This window comes from Rousettus aegyptiacus, unplaced genomic scaffold (genome assembly GCF_014176215.1).
Source record: "Rousettus aegyptiacus isolate mRouAeg1 unplaced genomic scaffold, mRouAeg1.p scaffold_m13_p_3, whole genome shotgun sequence".
In the NCBI taxonomy this organism is placed as follows: domain Eukaryota; kingdom Metazoa; phylum Chordata; class Mammalia; order Chiroptera; family Pteropodidae; genus Rousettus; species Rousettus aegyptiacus.
The window spans coordinates 152,917,605-152,936,407 of record NW_023416306.1 but is presented as its reverse complement, the minus strand read 5'-3'; the positions used below and the strand labels follow the sequence as shown (position 1 = coordinate 152,936,407).

General features: G+C 37.1%; 1 protein-coding gene across 4 annotated transcripts in view; it reads right to left on the bottom strand.

Moving 5' to 3' along the window:
• YLPM1 (YLP motif containing 1) overlaps positions 1-18,803 on the bottom strand; it is a 57,412-nt gene that overhangs the window by 14,192 nt on the left and 24,417 nt on the right. For all 4 annotated transcript variants that reach the window (XR_001595542.2, XR_001595541.2, XM_036238417.1 and 1 more), the window contains exons 5-16: positions 14,493-16,616; positions 11,505-11,625; positions 6,204-6,624; positions 5,999-6,091; positions 5,579-5,774; positions 4,979-5,097; positions 3,955-4,109; positions 1,580-1,642; positions 1,144-1,263; positions 732-908; positions 560-643; positions 201-284 (exon numbers count right to left, since the gene is read on the bottom strand). Coding sequence is in view for 2 of the 4 variants with exons in the window: in XM_036238417.1 (XP_036094310.1) it covers positions 201-284; positions 560-643; positions 732-908; positions 1,144-1,263; positions 1,580-1,642; positions 3,955-4,109; positions 4,979-5,097; positions 5,579-5,774; positions 5,999-6,091; positions 6,204-6,624; positions 11,505-11,625; positions 14,493-16,616 (3,757 nt within the window). In the remaining 2 variants the exon portion in view is untranslated. The remainder of the gene's footprint in view (positions 1-200; positions 285-559; positions 644-731; positions 909-1,143; positions 1,264-1,579; positions 1,643-3,954; positions 4,110-4,978; positions 5,098-5,578; positions 5,775-5,998; positions 6,092-6,203; positions 6,625-11,504; positions 11,626-14,492; positions 16,617-18,803) is intronic.

Below are 18,803 nucleotides of genomic sequence, written 5' to 3'. Positions count from 1 at the left end.
GAGGAGGAGGAGGAAAAGGAGGGGTGAGGGGAAACTGTATAGAGAAAAATGTGGCAAATATTAATTGGTGAATCGCCATAAAAGTTGTACAGGTGTTCTTATACTATTCATTCAACTTTTCCATAGTTAAAAAACTTTTCAAAGTAAAAAAGGTGAAGAAAGGTCACTTTTACACTGCCTCTGAGCCAAAAGACACTCACCTCTTCAATAGCAGCATCTTGAAGCAAAGAACGAATGTCCAGACGCATCATATGACGAGGTGCAGCTTCCCAGTGATCAGCCATCTATTGAGAGATTCAGGAGGTCAAGCTATCTCTGGAAACTACTCAAAGACCAATTGAGCACCCAAGAGAAGTTAACTAATACTGTGAAGTCTAACAGGCTGCTCTAGGAAGAGCTAGGCCACCTCTTTCACTTACATACAAAGGAAGAGAAACATTTACTAAAGCAGACGGAAAAGGTATTGTGAAAGTGAAGAGGATAAACAAAAACTTCCACACAATCGTGATGACACAGCCTAAATAAAATTTAAAACACCTTCTATATTTCCAAAAATCACCTTATTTATTTCTTTAAGCTTTCTTCCATGAATATTTCTCTTGCCACAAGTCTGGTTATCTGCACTCATTTCAGCCAAATACACCTAAGAAAAAATGAATAATAATTACTCAAACAAATATAGCACTTTTCATGATAACGCAAAGTACTCTAAAATTACTTTAGGTCTATACCTCAAATCCCTTGGTTTTTGCTGCACTCCAAAACTGATCAAAATGTCGAACTCTATCATTGATGGCATCCAGGATGATGAAGGGGAAAAAGCCATCATCCAGAGTCTTTTTGAAAGTTTTGAACATGCTGGTGCGATAGGTCTCCTCCATCTCAGCTTCATATTCATATTCCATTACCTAAGATCCCCCAAAAGAGATATGGAGTTAGCAAAAGCAAAGACTCATGTTAAACCTCGTCCCTGGTTAGCATCTGGATAGAGATGACTTTCTAGTCATTCCTTCACATTTGAGTACTAAGTTTGTCTTCAAGAAAAAGAGAAGTTTTTGTCTTTAAAAAAGTCACATCTTTCTGAACATGTTTTCTTTTTACTGCTATCAATAAATCAGGATGTAATCTGAGATTATACCATACCTTCTTTTTCACTTTCTTTCCAGAATCTGGATCTTTTTCTTCTTTTTCTACTTCAGTGATGAAATAATCATCCAGGCTTAGAACTCTGGGTGCAGGTCCTCCAAACTCTACCTCCTTGTCCTAGGAATCATATAGTCAAAAGAGTAAAAGAGAATTTATGGAATAAATTAATGAATGTTCACACTAAAGTTCCTTCTCTTGGTTAAATAATATGCAATCCTCTGGTGGTTTCAAATCAAGCAGAGGCAAAAATATTTACCTATAAATATCAAAATATTTACCTATAAATATCAAAATTTATATGAGACAGCACATACCATAACATGGATCAACTAGAATGGATCGAACGGGAAACATATTTATTAGTATCTTGCTGCTTGCTAAGAAGGCAAGGGGCTAGCAAAAGCAACTGATTCGTTGGCTTTCCCATACTCACTCGAATAAGTTTTGCGACATGTGTCTTTCCACTGCCAGGCAATCCTCTCATTATAACAACAATCTGAAACACAATGAAAAAATAATCACTCAGAAGATGTTTCTCACAGTGAAATTTTATAGTTAACAATCTTTCTCTAGGATAGACCACATGATATGCCATGAGGCAAACTTTAATTTGAAAGGATAGAAATAATGCAAAGTATGTCTCTGATTCCAATAAAACAAAATTAGAAATTAGCAGTCAGAAAAAATTTGGGAAATTCAAAAATTAAAACACCATACTCCTAAATAACCAATGGGTCAAAGAAGAAATCAAAATAAAAATCAGAAAATACTTTCAGTTAAATAAAAATGAAGATACAACATACCACAACTTATGAGATGCAGCTAAAACAGTGCTTATAAAGAACTTTACAGCTATAAGAAATGCCTATACTTACAAAAAAGAAAGATCTCAAATCTATAACCTAACCTTCCACCTTACGATACTGGAAAAAGAACAAACGAAAGCAAGCAGAAGGCAGGCAATAATAAACATTAGAGCAAAAGTAAAACAGAGAACAGAAAAACAATAAAGAAAATCAATAGAACCAAAAGTTGGTTCATTGAAAAGAATAACAAAATTGACAAACCCTTAGCTAGACTGACTAAGAAAAAAAAAAGAAAACTCAAATTATTAGAGTCGAAATGAAATAGGGGATATGACTGCCAATCTTACAGAAATTAAAAAAAGGTTTATAACAAAACACGATGAACTACTGTACGACAACAAGTTAGATAACTTAGATGAAATGGACAAATCCCTGGAAGGACAGAGACTACTGAAATGGATCCAAGAAGAAATAGACAATTTGAATAGACCTATAACAAGTGAAAAGATTGAATTAGTAATAAAAAACTACCCACAAAGAAAAGCCCAGGTGGAGATGGCTACATCACTGAATTTTAACAAATATTTAAAGAAGAATACCAACTCTTCACAAATTCTTCCAAAAAAAACAGAATAGGAAGGTACAATTCCCAACTCATTTTATGAGGCCAGTATTTTAAATCAGGCAGATACCGGATACCAAAACAAAGATATCACAAGAAAACTACCAATATCTCTTAATGAATACAAATGCAAAAATTCTCAACAAAATAATAGCAAAATGAATCCAGCAATATATAAAAAGAATTACACACCATGACCAAGTAGACTTATCCCAGGGATGTAAATTAACATCTGAAGAGCAATTAATGTAATATATCATATCGAGAGAATAAAAAACAAAAATCACATACAACAGAATAAAATCACATGCAATACAATAAAAAACAAAAATCTCATCAACACAGAAAAAGTATTCAACAAAATCCAACATCCATTCATGAGGAAAACATTCAATAAACCAGAATGAAAGGGAAACTTCTCAACCTGATAAAGGGCATCTATTGAAAACCCACAATTAGTATCACACTTAATAGTGAAAAACTGAAAGTTTTCTCTTTAAGATCAGGTATACAACAAGGATGTCTACTCTCATCACATCTGTTTAACACTGTACTAGAGGTTCTAGCCAGGACAACTAGGCAAGAAAAAGAAATAAAAGGCATCCAGATCGGAAAAGAAGTAAAACTGCCATGATCTTGTATATAGAAAATCCTAAGGAAGCCACTAAAAATTTATTAGAAAAATGAATTCAGCACTTTTCCAGATATAAGACGAATATGCAAAATCAACTGAGTTTCTATTCAATAGAACAATCCAAAACTGGAATTAGTCCAACTATATCAATACCAATATTAAATGTGAATGAATTAAATAATCCAATTAAAAGGTAGAAATTGTTAGACTGCATAAAAAAATATCATCCAACCATATGTTGTCTATAGGAGACATACTTTAGATTCAAAGACATAAACAGAGTGAGAATAAAAAAATGGAAAAAGATATATCATGCAAACAGCAACCACAGAAAAAAGCTGGAGTAGGAATTCTCCAGTACTAGTTTATTGACATGGAATCTAATTATGCTGCAATATAAGATAAATTTAAGTATACATTTGTAGGTCACTAGGAAAACAAGCCTAAGCTAATCGGATCTCCTAATTCTCCCTCTTTTGTGTTCCACATACCGTAAAACTAAATCTACCCTTTCCTCCTTCAAAATGCAACTAATTGAGCTCTTACGAATTATTTTCTTTGTTGCCAAGCAACTAAGCTCTAATTTCTTAGATTCTGTAGGGTAGGTAATTATTGAGATTATATGATGATTTGGAGATGGTAAGATGCTTTGAATCTGAATGTCACAGAAGAATGTTCAGGATATTAAAAAGATCTCTTATCAGCTTCTGATTCGCAGGAAAACTAGTCAACTACATAGTACTCACTCTCTCAGGTCTGCTCTCTCGGCCTGGTGGTTTCAAAATATCATCCACATTCTTAGACTCGGGCTTCTTCTCAACTCGTGGGGCTGGAGGTGGCTGGTGGCTAAGTGAAGGAGCTGGCAGGGGCATTCGTTCCTCTGGGTAAGTTCTTCGTTCTCCTGGGATTCCAGCAGTTGAAAAAAAATTACTATTTATATAATAATTACTTAAAAAATTTTAACCCTCCCCACATGTCCTAAGGTAATATAACTCATAATAATTTGGGGGCACTTGTAACCTTAGAGAAAGTTTAATGTAAATCTATTGAAATCAAGAAAATGAAAAGATTTAGGTATGATTTCAGGCAAACGGAATGTTTTAAAAAATACTAAATTCATCTTTGTTTGTATTAACTTTAGGAAAAAAATTAAATGGCAGGACACAGAAGAACAACATACTTTGCTGGATAGTTCCAAGTATGACTTATAGTCTATCTGTAACTTCCGCTTTACAGTTTTAAGAACAAGAGTCACAAACTTAGGGAAGCTTGATCTTATCAATAGCTATGAGTTTCTAGTTTAAGTGTAATTTAGAGTAGTGGAAAACTAAAATCAACTTAAATGTCCAATAATGAGGGTTTTATATTTTATCCACTCAATAGAATATCATAGAGCATTAATATAATAAGTTTACATATAGAAAAATATATATGGCACAATATTAATGGGAACAAGAATGATAAATTGTGTTTATCCTTTGATTTACAACTTCATTAATACATATGTGGAGAATGAGAAGAAATATATAAAATTATAATAGTTGCGATTTAGTGGGTAGTGGGATTATAAGTGATTTTATTTCTATTTTCCAAAATTAATAATATAAAAAGCTATTTGTTTTACTTCATTAATTAATTACATCTCTGTTTTTGATGACAATGCTGCCATCTCTATAAGGTCATTTTACTCTGAAAGTTTAAATTCACATCTGCAACGGAAACCATCTCCTGTTTAAATTCTCCACACTCTTACAGCTACTAGGGCTCTACCTCCAAACACAGATGGTCCTTCGTAGGCGGGTCGGTCAGGCTTTCGGTCATAGGATGGCCGATCAAATCCCCCTCTTCTGGATGAGGAATGGTCTTTTTTGTCTCGATATGACTGAGTCCTAGAAGGTATAACAGTAAGTGGTATGGTATATAAAAAATAATTGGAGATCTTTACCATATAATGCAATACCATTATCTGCTTAATTTTCCCTATAAGTAATTACTATACATAGTTAACATTCATACTTTGATTTTGCTTTTCCATTTAGATCTTCCTTGCATATACACATCTAAAGAGTTCACAAGTTGCAAAAATAAATCGTTTGCCTACTAATTAAGTAATGACTGCACCTTTATTGACAATACGATTTCCTTTCCTTTCTGACTATCTCCTTCTCCCATTCAATGCTCTGGAATTGAAGCTGGCAAAATTCAAGCATCTGTTTCCTGAAAATTGGTCCAGAACTGCTCTTCCCTCTCCAAGTTATACACATGAGAAGAATATGTTATTTACTAAACTTCCTTTAGATATACTGATTTTTGCTGAACTTAAGTATATAGTAATTTGCACACCTGGCAAAGATGTTTTTCATAGCATACCTATCATCTCGAGGTCGGCGTTCTCTGTCAAATCGATCCCGGTCATAGTCAATAACACCACGATCCCGGTCACGGTCCCTATGTGCCTCCCGATCCCTTTTGAAATCTCGATGATCTGCCATGACATTACTCTGGCGATCAAAATAAGGCTCACGGTCTCTGTCTCTATCGTAACGATCGCGTTGGCCTGCATGCTCTACAAAACAATTAGTACAAAGTAAGAACTATATCCCTTTTTCTGAAATAAAGGCAAAAAAGTACAAATCTAACTTTAGAACTAGTATAAACAGTTGCCCTAATTTCAACTCACGAATCTTTTAGCTATATTAAAGGGAGGCCCAGATAATCTTCCCAGAAAGTAACTGGGTAATAATTGAGCCCTAAAGGGTTTAAAAATACTAATCTCTCTGGAACTCTCACCTGTCTCAAAAGTTGATCTCTCAGGTAGTGGATCTGGGCGTAGAGTTATTCTCTCTCCGTAGGGTATCTGTTCAACTTTATTAGTGGATATATCTGGTAAACAAAATCAGGGATAAAATATTGTAAAGGTGAAGCTTAAGAAATGCAAAGCTGAAGCCAACAATTCCTTTAGAATCCCAAATACAAACTTGCCACCACTACTTACCTCGGCCATGGCCATAATCAACAGTCTGCTGCACTGGTGGTGGTTTGGACATTGGTGGCATACCCAAAGGCATTGGGCCGGGAGGGGGAATGGAAGGGTGAACAGGTGGGGGTGGTAACACTGGAGCAGATGAAATTGTTGCAGTTTCTGATTTAAATTCCGAATTCAGTCCTTGTTCATCATTTGTATCCCAGAGGCCATAGAATGAATCTTCATCCCAGCGTTCCTGTTCCATACCTGAAGTTTGTGGCTTTATCACTGGAGGAGGAGGTGGAGGTGGAGGAGGAGGGGGTGGTGGTGGTGGTATTGGGATAGGCGGCCTGGTCACAGGAACAGATGATCTTACTGGTGGAGCAGAGGGTCTTACAATTGAACCGGGTGGTTTACCCATAGGAGGGGGTGGTCTATAGGACCCTGGAGGCTGGAGAACAGAGTAAATAGCTTAGTGGATGAGGATACCACCATTTTTGCACATCAGTGAAAATAAAAATCTGGTTCTCAATCCATAAAAGAAAAATATGATAAACTGGACTGAAAATTGAAAACTTTTTGTGCTTTAAAATACACCATTAGGAGAAAATATACCTGGCCCTTGAGCACCTCAGGTGTTAACCAAATAAGTCCACTTATACATGAATTTTTTTCCCAATAGATACGTGTACTGTTTTTGATCCGCAGTTGGGACTCCACATATGCAAGTGTGTGTGTGTGTGGGGGGGGGTACTATACGAATTGATCTATGCCATTTTATATAGGAGACTTGAGCATCTGGAGATTCTGGTATCCACAGGGGGTCCTAGAAGACCCCCCACAACCCCCCATAAGATACCAAAGGACAACTTAAATTTGGGGGAAGTTAAAAGTTATATGTGAATTTTTAACTATATAGGGGTGGGGGCTGGAGGGTGGGAATGGGGCCCCCAATGCCCAAGTTGTTCAAGGGTCAACTACATATCCAAATCAACTATCTGATAAAGGATTTGTATTCAGAATATAAAAACTCTTACAAATTTAATAAGACAATTTAAAAATGAGAAAATATTTGAATAGATATTTCTCCAAAGATACATGAACGCCCTATAATATATGAAAAGATGCTCAACATAATTAGTAATTAGGGAAATGCAAATTTAAACCACAAGATAGCATTTCATACTTAGTAGAATGGTTCTAATTAATAATACAGACAACAAGGATGTAGAGAAATAAGAACACTTTTAGACTACTAAGATGGATGTAACATGCTGCAGGTCGTATGGAAAATGGTTTAACAGTTTCTCAAAAAGTTAAACATAAATACACCATAAACTCAGCCATTCCATTCCCATGTATCTATCCAAGAAACACACGCCCACCCAAAGACTTGCACACAAATATTCACAGCAGGATTATTCAATAATCCAAATGTCTGTCAACTAGTGGTGAATGGATAAACACAACACAGTATATCTATACAATAGATTAGTACTTGGTAATAAAAAGAAATGAAGTACTGATTCATGCTACAGCATGGATGAACCTTGAAAACATTAGCTGAAGCCAGACACTAAAGACCACATATTGTATGATTTCATTTAAATGAAATGCTCACAAAGGCAAATCTATAGTGACAGAAAGTGGATTGGTTGCTGCTTTGAGTATTTGGGGTAGGAATGATGATTAACTGCAAATTGGCACAAGGGATCTTACTGGGGTGATGAAAATGTTCTAAAACTGGATTTGGTGATGGCTGTACAACTCAGTAAATTTAGTAAAAATCATTGAATTACATCCTTAAAATGGGCAAATTATATGGTATATAAACTGTACCTCGATTAGAGGTTAAAAAAGGGAAAAAACTGCCTCAACACTATAACCTACTCTCCCCCAATGTACCACTCTTTCTTCTTTTCTCCAGAAAAACTAGCATACTGGCCACTTAGATATAAACGTCTCAGGCCCACCCCAAATCTACTGAATTTCTGTGCATGAAGTACTTGTATAAGTTTAAAAGAAAAAAACAAAACCCTACATGAGTAATTCTGGTGTTTATCACTTAGTTAAGAACCTCTGCTATAAACTATCTTCTCACTCTGGTGACCTACCTCCTCTGCAAAAATAGTGAATTTGCAGTGGAAGAGACAAACTCTAGCTAGCCTCCTCATTTCTATTTAGTTGCATGGTTGACAATAGCAGTTTGTGGAAATGCTGGTACCAACATACAACATAAGCGCCAGGAAACAATAAAACAAAGAAACCAAATGGGACATCCAGTCATCTTCCCCAGGAGTGCCACTGTTGTGTCCAATGTTTACATTCATTTTTCCAAAGCAAACAACAAATGTCAACAGGAATGTACATTAAGAAGACAGCAGAACCTCCTGGCAAATAAGGCTTATCTAGTCAGTATAGAAAACAAATTGTCAAATTTCATTTTAATTTTTGCAAGTCTGATTCAAACACTCATTATCCATTTCTCTGAGCTCGCTGTTTCTGGTTTGTTTGCTCTTCATCAACAGCTGTTTTAGACCATGGAAAGCCAACAATACACCTAACTTATGTACTTATTCATATATAGGTTGTGCTTTTTAAGTATCAAAATTGACTTGGCTAAAATGTAAAAAAAAACCCTATAATTTAATTAGAGGCTACTGCAGTCTAGAGTTAAAGACAAAGGGCTATCATCTAAAGGTAAACTTTAGGTTATGCCATTTCAAACTGTTTAGAAAATGCATTATAGGACAAAGTTATCATGCAGTATAGCTATCCAGATGTGTTTTAAATATCTTAAGAACACTTGAGACAATGTCTACAAAGAAAACAAGAAGTGTTTTCTTCATACTACATAGACATTTGTAAAAAACAAAATGAAACAAAATACTCCTATAGTATCTATATGAGAAAGGATTATCTGTATTATATTAAGGATAACACAAATTAGAAAGAAAAACCTCAAGAGTCAAACAGATAAACCAGTAAAGAACAAAAATAGGATTTTTATAAGAACTATAACTAACGAATAGGGAAAAATACTCATGTTCACTAATTATCAAAAATGCATATTAAAATATTTTGTTGGAACTATTAAATTTACCAAAAATATTAAGTAGCTAATGCTTGCAAGCTTATAGGATAGATGCTATACAACTATTTCAGAGAGCTATTGGCTATATTACAAGAATCATTAAAAATGTCCTTATTCTTTAACTGAAGTATCCCACTTTGGGCTTCTAATATTACTTTTAAGAAGTCATCTAAAATAAGAATTTAACACAAAGACATCCATTAAAGTTATACTATTAATAAAAGTAAAAGATTAGAAACAAATGCCTAATAGAAATGGAATAGTTTTAATAAAGTATGCATTAAAAATAATAAAGCATGTAGCAATATGGAAACATATTTATGATTTGTTAAGTGAATAAAACAAAAATATAAATCTGTAATATAGTTTCTACAATTTGTTAAGAGATACAAAGATAAAAAAAACAACAACATAATTCCTACCTTTATGGGCTTTAAAGTTTAGAAGGAAAAACAGACAAGAAAACAGACAATCAAAATACCATACGATAAGGGCTATGACAGAGGGCCATATAAGATGTCAGAGGTATGTGTGAGGGCAACAGTTTTACTTTCAAGTAGAAGAGAAGGTACAGGGCTGAGTTCTAAAAGACGAATGAGAATTACCTAGTTGGTGAAGGAAATAGGAAGAGAAAGAATAGAAACTCTAGGTTTAGAGAACCACGTGCATGTGCAAAAGCATGGAGAAGAGCCTGGCACACTCACAGGATGGTAAGAAGCGCCATATGGAAGGAAAGTGGAGTGTAAGAGAGTGGAGTAGAAAGTAATGATAAGCAGAGGTCAAGCCAACGCAGGAAGAACAAAAAGGCCATGCAAAGGAATCTAGATTTTATCCTGAAAGCAATGCGGGAATACTGAAAAGTTTTAAAGCCAGGGCGTGACATGGTGAGATTTGTTTTAAAATGTCCATTTCAGCTGTAAGTCACAGCAATGCTGCCTCACGTGGAGCATAGGGGTATGAGAGAACTTTTCAGAGTGTTGAAAATTTATCTTTTGTTCCATTTTTAGTACATATGCTGCCAAAGCAAACACAATTTTTTTTTATCTTTTTGCTATACATTTGACAAAACTCAAACTGTAGGCTTAAAATGAGTGGGCTGAAAACGAGCATATTATTATATGTAAATTATACCAAATTTGATTCAAAAAATAAAATAATCACTGGGAACAGAATGGAGAACAGATCAGAGGGGAATACAATGGAGAGAGATGAATTAGGATATTTCTGCAATAATCTAGGTAAGAACTAATGAAGGCCAGAACTGAAGTTGTGAGGAAGTAGAGGCTTAGAATATTTGAACAACATTTAAAAGGTGGTGAAATCAATCAACCGAATGACTGAATATGGAAGGATAGGACAGAGGAAAGAGGTAGGCTGCGTTTCAGGTCTCAAGTTTGGGTGACTGGGTGATGGTGAGGAGAACAAGTTTAATGTAAGATGATACTGAGCTCCATTTTGAATGACCTGGGCTTGACAGGAGAAACGCCCACAGAGAGAAACTCCGTAGCAGATGGATGCATACATACATACATAGGTTGGGAGATATGATTTGGGATTCAACATCATGATGGCCAGTGTCGTCAACAACTATGAGTGTGTGTTAGACCAGGATGAAAGGGAACAATGAGAACTGAAGAGAGTTATTTGATGAAATGATTCAAGTGTTTTTTTTTCTCTCACTGTGTTGAAATAAAGCTATTTGCATAATAACATTTTTAAAGCCCATCACTGGCTTAAAAAAAAAATACGACAAAACAAAAGCAAAACAAATGGAGAACTTAAAAGTCTTGAACCTAAACACACCTCTTTACTGTCTGAACAGGGGCGTGATGTTTGATCTGTTCCCTAGCTGAAGAACTAGTAGCTTAAAGAAGTAGAGACTATGAGGCTCACCTGAGCAGGGCTCACGGGGAGCCCTTGCACTGCCCAGATGGAACACAGGACTATTTGAACAAAAAAGATTATTAGGAAAATTCTACAATTTTTTGAACGTGAAGCCAATAGTTCAGGTGTGCTTGGTGTACTTATCAAAACCTGGGGGAAAAAAGCATTTCTGTCACACTTTTGACCATATTTAGCAAGATTTTCAAAAGGCAATTACTATTAGTTTTCTATTTTTCCAAAATGTATATATTTCATAGAGGAAATTTATACTTATTGTAATACAATAAGATCAAAGAACAAACAAACATACGAAGCAGAAATCATTTCATTTTCTGAGCACACATTTTCCATACCGGATACATTCCAGGTCTTGAAGATGTATTTTGCAATCTCGAATCTTGGGGTGGTAGGTGATCAGGCATCTGTGGCTCAGACCCAAAGTCTTTCATCTTTTGAAGCTGTTCTTTCTGTTCCCTGTAACAAACAATATTGCCATTGTACGTTTAAGGTGTGTCTATTCCATTCCTAGATGACTGCAATCAATATAGAATCTAAAAAAAGAGATCTAAAAATCTTGTTCTAAAACTCTCTACAATAGGGGTCCCTAACCCCTGGGCTGTGGATCAGTACTGGTCTGTGGTCTATTAGGAACTAGGCCGCACAGCAGGAGGTGAGCAGCAGGCCAGTAAGCAAAGCTTCATCTGTATTTGCAGCCACTCCCCAGTGCTAGCATCACCGCCTCAGCTCCACCTCAGATCATCGGGCATTAGATTCTCATAGTCCCTGGCCAAAAAGGTTGGGGACCACTGCTCTACAGTGCTCACAGAGCAGCTCCAATCTGAGGATACTTTCAGGTAAACCATTCTTAGCTTCAACAGAGGAAAATGTTAAGTCAACAAAGAAAATATAAAGGTAACACTCTCTTGCCTTTATATAGCTGGCTGATAAGTCATCTATGACCTATAATTATAAATTGATCTATAAGACAGACTCTACAACCTGCCTCATTAGTCTATTCTAATATCTTATCTACTTGTCATGTTTTTCTTTTATCCAACCAAAAGGTCTCTTGTTACTTTTTTTTATTCAATACTCTTTAGACCAGAGGTTGCAAAATGGTGGCCAATGGGCCAAACGTGGCCTAGAAAGTTTTTTTCAATTTGGGTTTCACATCAATTTTCAAAATCTGAATTAGTTGTCATTATGTACAAAGCAAAGTTTTTCATATAGAAATGCAAATTTTAAAGAGATTTGGTGACAATAGGCTGACATCCCCACATGCCAACAACCAGCAGAGTAGAGTAATGGCTGCTCACTTTAGATGAAGCAGTTGGCCACAACCCTCACCACACTTAGGAGAGTTATACTGGCCCACTTTCACTCATTTTTATTACCTGTCTGCTTCTTCTGACCTATAGTTTATGACCCCTGCTGTATATGGTAAGAACAACTGTTGGTCTCTATCTTTAAAAATAACACTTCATATTCCTAAAGAGTAATTATTTAACTCTTCAAGTTTTTCTTTAACTCTCTGGTCAAATAAATTCCTTTTACTTTTCCTTAAGATGTGCACCTTGAACACATGTAACATCTACTACAATCTCTTCAGATCTTTAACAATTTACTCTCTACACTTTGTAAAGTGTAGTGAGTGACCCAAATGGACACAAAATAAGGGCAAAGTATATAAAAATACATATTATTTTCTGTCTTGTGTAAATCATGCCTTAACACCAACACGACATAGCTTACTTGTATTCAACTATGACCACTCGTATCTTATCTATCACTTCATATATTTTAATTATGTTTATGTTGCCTAAGAAAGACCTTTTTAAAATAGGATAATGAAGAAACACCTTTTATTGAGCATTCATTGAGCGATAATGGATGGAAAGGAAATTTTAAAAAGAAAAGGAAAGAAACTTTGGCAGGTTATCAACACCAATCAGTTTGGTCTTCTCCAAAATCAAAATAGATTTTAGAGTTGGACAAACTGGGTTTGAATTCTGAGTTTGCCACTTATTAGCCAAGTGGACTTAACCTCTCTTAGCCTTAATGTCATTTGTGAAGTGAGGATAATGCTACTTATCTCTATAGGCCTTTGAGATATAAGAATTTGAGATAGGAGGATTGAGACAATTTCTGCTAAGTTATTAGCATAGTGCCCAGCACACAAGAGTAGTAAATTAAAGGTGTTTAGAATTTAAATGTAAATTGCATAGTAGTTAAATACTCTAGCGCATGCTTTCCATACCTTCTTCATCAGTGATCTGGAAAAGTCAAACCTCATAGAGCTTATCTTCCATAGACCACAATCTGTTTGCTGCCTGAGGCACCTGATCTTTCATCTTTTCCTACAGGTAATTTTCCTCATCATACCTTTCTAGTCATAAAGCTTTCATTGTAATGTAAATTAGGATAATCCACAAATATAGACCGGAATTGAATAATGAAAGAAATACATTAAAATATGTCAAAACCTAACTATTAGTCATTTTCTCAAGACACTGCTAATTTCTAAGAAATTGCTCAAAAAGCTTGCAATCTGTCAATGATTCCTCAATTTTTTTCTCAGGATATAGTTGGTTTAAAGATGAAATGAATTAATACATACAAAGCACTTAGTACAGTTCTTAGCACACAGTAAGCATTTAATAAATGTTATCTTTTGTTATTATTGCTACTACATGGGAAGCATTATATAGATACCTATACATTAGTAAGGTGATTGTAAGTCCAGAAATCCAAATTCTATTCTCCATCTCACAAAGAAAATACTTGATTATGTAGAAACAAGTAAATATCCTCAAGTAGAGATATCTGCTTCTAGTTATGAAAGATAAAACATCCCCAAAAGAAAAGTATCACTGATTAGACAAATCTGAGGATGTTTCCAGGTAAACCATTTTTAGCTTCGACAGGGAAAAATATAAGTCCTTATAGCACTTTTAAAGTCATTTCAAAGATTAGTGAATTGGAAGTTTATTACATCTAATACCAAAGAACAAACTGCTTCCTGGTGGGAAAAAAAATGTTAAATATGAGATCTGAAATCCAGAGAACCGAATTTGAGTTGAACTTTGACACTTGAAACAGGCATAGCATGTCAGCAACACATCTATAAAAGCCAAGAATGGCTATCAAATTTTTCACATTTCAGGACAAAAGTTTATATCCATCCTAACCCCAAAACAGCACTAAATGATCAGAAATATGTTAAAATTATGTGATAAGAACTTGAATTAAAATTATTCCATTCAAATATATCACATCACTTTAAAAAGAGCAGTCTGAATGTGGTTTTGACTAAAAGAAATGATCTTAAGTAGTCAACTTACCGAAGCATTTTCAGTTCTTGTGCAGCTTTCAAAATGATTTCGTGCTGCCTCTGACTGAGAACCATTACCCCTCCAAGGCCTTGGTCTGAGTCTAAATTTGCATCCGACCCCATCATTTCAGAAGAATGATGTGAGGAGGGCATATGTTCCGCAATGGGGGAATGTCTATCCACATCAGATGGGTACCATCTGTCTGACAACCGTTCTCTTTCCCAGTCCATTCTGTCGGGAATATAATCTCGCTTTTCCCGCCATGTATCTCCTCTTTCTGGATACTCTCGGATCCTCAACTCACCCCTATCACGGAAATCTCGATCATACCCATGGTCTCGATTTCTTTCTTCTCTCCATCTATCATCCCGATATCTATCCAAAGGTGGAAGAGGTGGGAGGGGTGGTAAAGGTGGAAGAGATGGAATATCCCGTTCATGGAACTGTGATTCTTGTTCATCCAGTGGTCTCCCATAATCTCTGTCCCACTCATTATCCAAATTTCTATCATACATATCCATGGGTCTTCCAATCCGATCCACATCCCTGTCCAAGTCCCTGTCCATTTCCCTGTTGTAGTCCTCATCCATATCCTGATCTCTCTCCCAATCATCCCACCAAGGGCCTCGTCTATCTCCATCATGAGATCGAGATGGTGGCGCTGAGAACCTGTCCTCCCTGTTATATGGATCTAGTGTATCATCTTGATAGTCATGTTCACATTCTCTCCAGTATCTCTCTCTATCCCAATCATCAAGTCTTTCTCGTTCCACTGGAGCATTTCTGCCATCTACGGGGAACTCTTCATGCCCTCTCTCTTCTCCATGGTTCCATGGAGCCCTAGAAGGCTCATCTCGGTGATATGGATACATTTTTTCCCCACTATCTCCTGGTTCTGGTCTAAATGGACCTCTGTCACGACCAAAATCTGGTCTTCCTAGTCCTCTTTCCCGGCTGCCAGGCCCTCGAGGTGGTCCCCTCTCCCTGCTCCCAGCTCTTCGGGGTAGTACTCTCTCCCTACTCCCAGGCCTTCGAGGGGGTGCCCTCTCCTGACTGCCAGCCCTCCGAGGTGGTCCCCTTTCTCGGCTGCCAGCTCTACCCCTGTCCTGGCTGCTTTGCAGACCACCTGGCACTTTCTCTCGACTGCCTCCTGGCCTCACCAACCCTCTGTCCCGACTGCCTTCTCCTCTGCTCATCTTTTCTCGACTGTCTTCTCTTCTACCCATCATCTTATCACGAAAATCTTCTTGCTTGACCAACCCTGGGCCATGGCTGATTGCCTGGCCTCGACCTCGATTTACTAGTCCTCCTTTATCCCGTGTGTCTTCCATTCTGCTTTGCCCAGGACCTCTGTAAGATGAGCTGCTGCCTCGATTGCCTTCTAATCTATTGTCTCTGTTATCTAGCCGCAGCAGCCCTTTATCTTGGTTGTTTCCTGAATGGGGCAAACCAATACCTAAAGGTTTAAAATCATTATCTGAAGTTAATGATGATGATGTTGCTACTATTGCTCCTCCCTCTATCCCCCCTGTTTTTGACGGAAAAGTAGTTTGAGTGGGTACAGGTTTATTTGCAAGGGATACAGGCTGAGTAACACCTTGGGCTTTGTCCATTTGAGTCTCCATACTTTGAGAATTCTGGTCCCAATTAGAAGGCTCTATGGGCCCTTCCGAGACTTCGCTTTTAGGTGGCTCTTGCTGAGAGTCGCTTAGATTCTCATTTGACTGAGCCGCCTTGGCATCCTTTACATCTGCACCAATGGATAATGCAGCTGATTGCATTTTAAAATTCTTCTGCTGGTTACTATTGGTGTCTGCTAATGGTTCTTTGTTTCCTGAAAGAGGTTCTGCTTGTGACTTAGGTTGCTGCTGATGTTGCTGTCCCAAAGATGGTTTGGGGCCTTTCCACTGTGGTCCACTTTGTCGAGGACTTAGGGATGTATTGGGGGTAATATAAAACTGAGATGCTGGCCCCCGGGGAATCATTCCCCATTTGCTTTTAGTGCCCTCTGCTGGGTGACCTTCATATCTGGGTCTTGGCCCATCGGGGCGATTTCCTTCAAAACGAGGCCCTTTGGGTCTCGGTCCTTCACACCTTGAACCTAAATCCTCAAATCTTCGAGGACCATCAAATCTACAAGTAAAACAAAAGATATTACTCAAGACAGTAAAGCAGAAAAAAAAAATTCTCCATGTAAGAATATTTAAGGCAATCTTGCCTTAGAATCTGTTTACAACAATGACTCTTTCAGTCATTAAACAAATCCTGAGATATCTATATCCTAGAACCAATATGTTAAGGTGGCAGTACTCAGCAGGTCTCAGGACAGGCTTTGGAAATCATGTCACTTTCACCTAATTCATTTTGACACATCTTCTGCAGCAAGTCACTGATATATTGAATTGTTAAAAAACAATTATGTTGTGCCTTTGTAGACAGAAAAATCCATTCATGTTAATGGAAAAAATATATATTCCACAGCTAACTCTGAGAGTACTTTTAGAATTAAAATATAACTAAAAACTAAGCAATTAACAATATAGATTATAAATATTGTTGGAAGTAGTATCATCATCTTACTCGACAGAAGTTTTTAAAAACCAGCATCCAGTCGTATCATCTCTTAAGAGTGTGCCCTGACATTTTAAAGTCTGGACAGAGATGTTTTTGTTATGGACCTACTCACTCATTCAGTAAATATCTCAGGTACTATACTACTTTAAAGGGATATATGAATAAAATGTCATCTGTGTCCCTGAGGGTTTCCAATCGACGAGAAAGAGGATCTAAATGTAAATATGTGCCACAAAGTGCAATGACTAAAATCTACCTGCATATAATAAGGGCAGATGAAAGAATAGTCTATTTTACCAGGGTGAGGGGCTACTGCTCAATAAAAGCTTTATACAACAGAAGATGCTTAAATTAAGTCTTGAAAGGCAAATTCTCTCAGGTTGGGCTAAAGAGTGTGTTGGAGAGGAGGGCAGTGGGTAGCAATGGCTAAGGAAATATGAGGAGAGGCAGAGAAACACATACCAGCATAGCACGTTTGGAAGTGAAAACAATTCAGCAAGGCTGAAGCAAAGAGAAGACAGAGTTGGGGAGAGCTGGGGAAGGAGGAGGAAGGGGAAGGAGGAGGAGTGGAAAAGCAGGCAAGGGTCAATGTCCAGAAGACCTTGTGTGCCTTGTGTGGCAGATACTACTGGCACTCCTCCAATAGCCATTCCCCTTTTCTACAGTTTGAGACTCTGCTTCAACTGAACCCAAGTCGAGCCAGACTAAAGACTCTTTCCCAAACTCTTACAGCTAGAACTTGTAGTCATCTTCTGGCCAGTAGGCTGAGAGTGAAAATGATTTACACATCCTTCTGAGTTGTACCCTTAAAGGGAAAGGCACATCCTCCTCTTCATCTCCTTTTTCACGCTGGCTCTGACGTGATGGTGAAGTTATCATGATGAGAGCAACTTATTAAGGGATAGTGAAGTAACATATCAGAAGGAACCTGGATTTCTGATACGATGGAGCCATCACGTAAGTCCTGAGAGAGAATAAACTTCTAACTTGTTAAAGCTGTGACTTAATTCAGCTGGGTAAAGACTGAATTACCTTATAACCACTCAAGAGTCACTAAATATTGTCTGATTTTCAAAAGACTGCTCTAGCAGGAAAGTAACAGATGGGTAGGTGGGAAAAGCTTATCGTAGATTTTTTCTATAATTTGGGTAAGTGAAGGTAAAGCTTGTTCTAAGGCAGTGACTGATATGAGGCTGTAGAGGAGGGGGAGAAAGTGAGAGATGTGAAGGAAACTAAAGTAGATAGGCATTTCTAATAGGTGGGATCTAAATGATAATGGATACAGAAAAATTTAGGATGATTCCAAGGTTTCTGGCTTAGGTGACTGAGTAGACAGTGATGTCTCTCGTGCCTTTAATGATAAATAGAAGGGTTTTTCTCTCGTTTATTTGGAATATCAATGGAGAGTAAGTAATAAATTCAATTTCAGCAAAATATTTACTTCCTATCCCTGTGACATTGTTCTTTGCTGGTCTAGAAGTGGTAGTTTCAAAGGGAGGAATGGTTCCATCAGGGACACAATAATCATTCTGTTAAACTTAGGTTGAGACTGCCACCTGGCCACCTTGGGTTCTGAGTCAACAGACAAAGAAGGGAGTTACTGAACTGGACGAGATTGATCGACTCTGACTTTCAAGCGGAAACTGGGTTATAACTACATGATGAGAGTAAGGAGGAGTATGTCTAGAATACAAGAGGTCCTAATGGAAAACTACAATAACCCAATTCATGAAGGACTGCGAACAG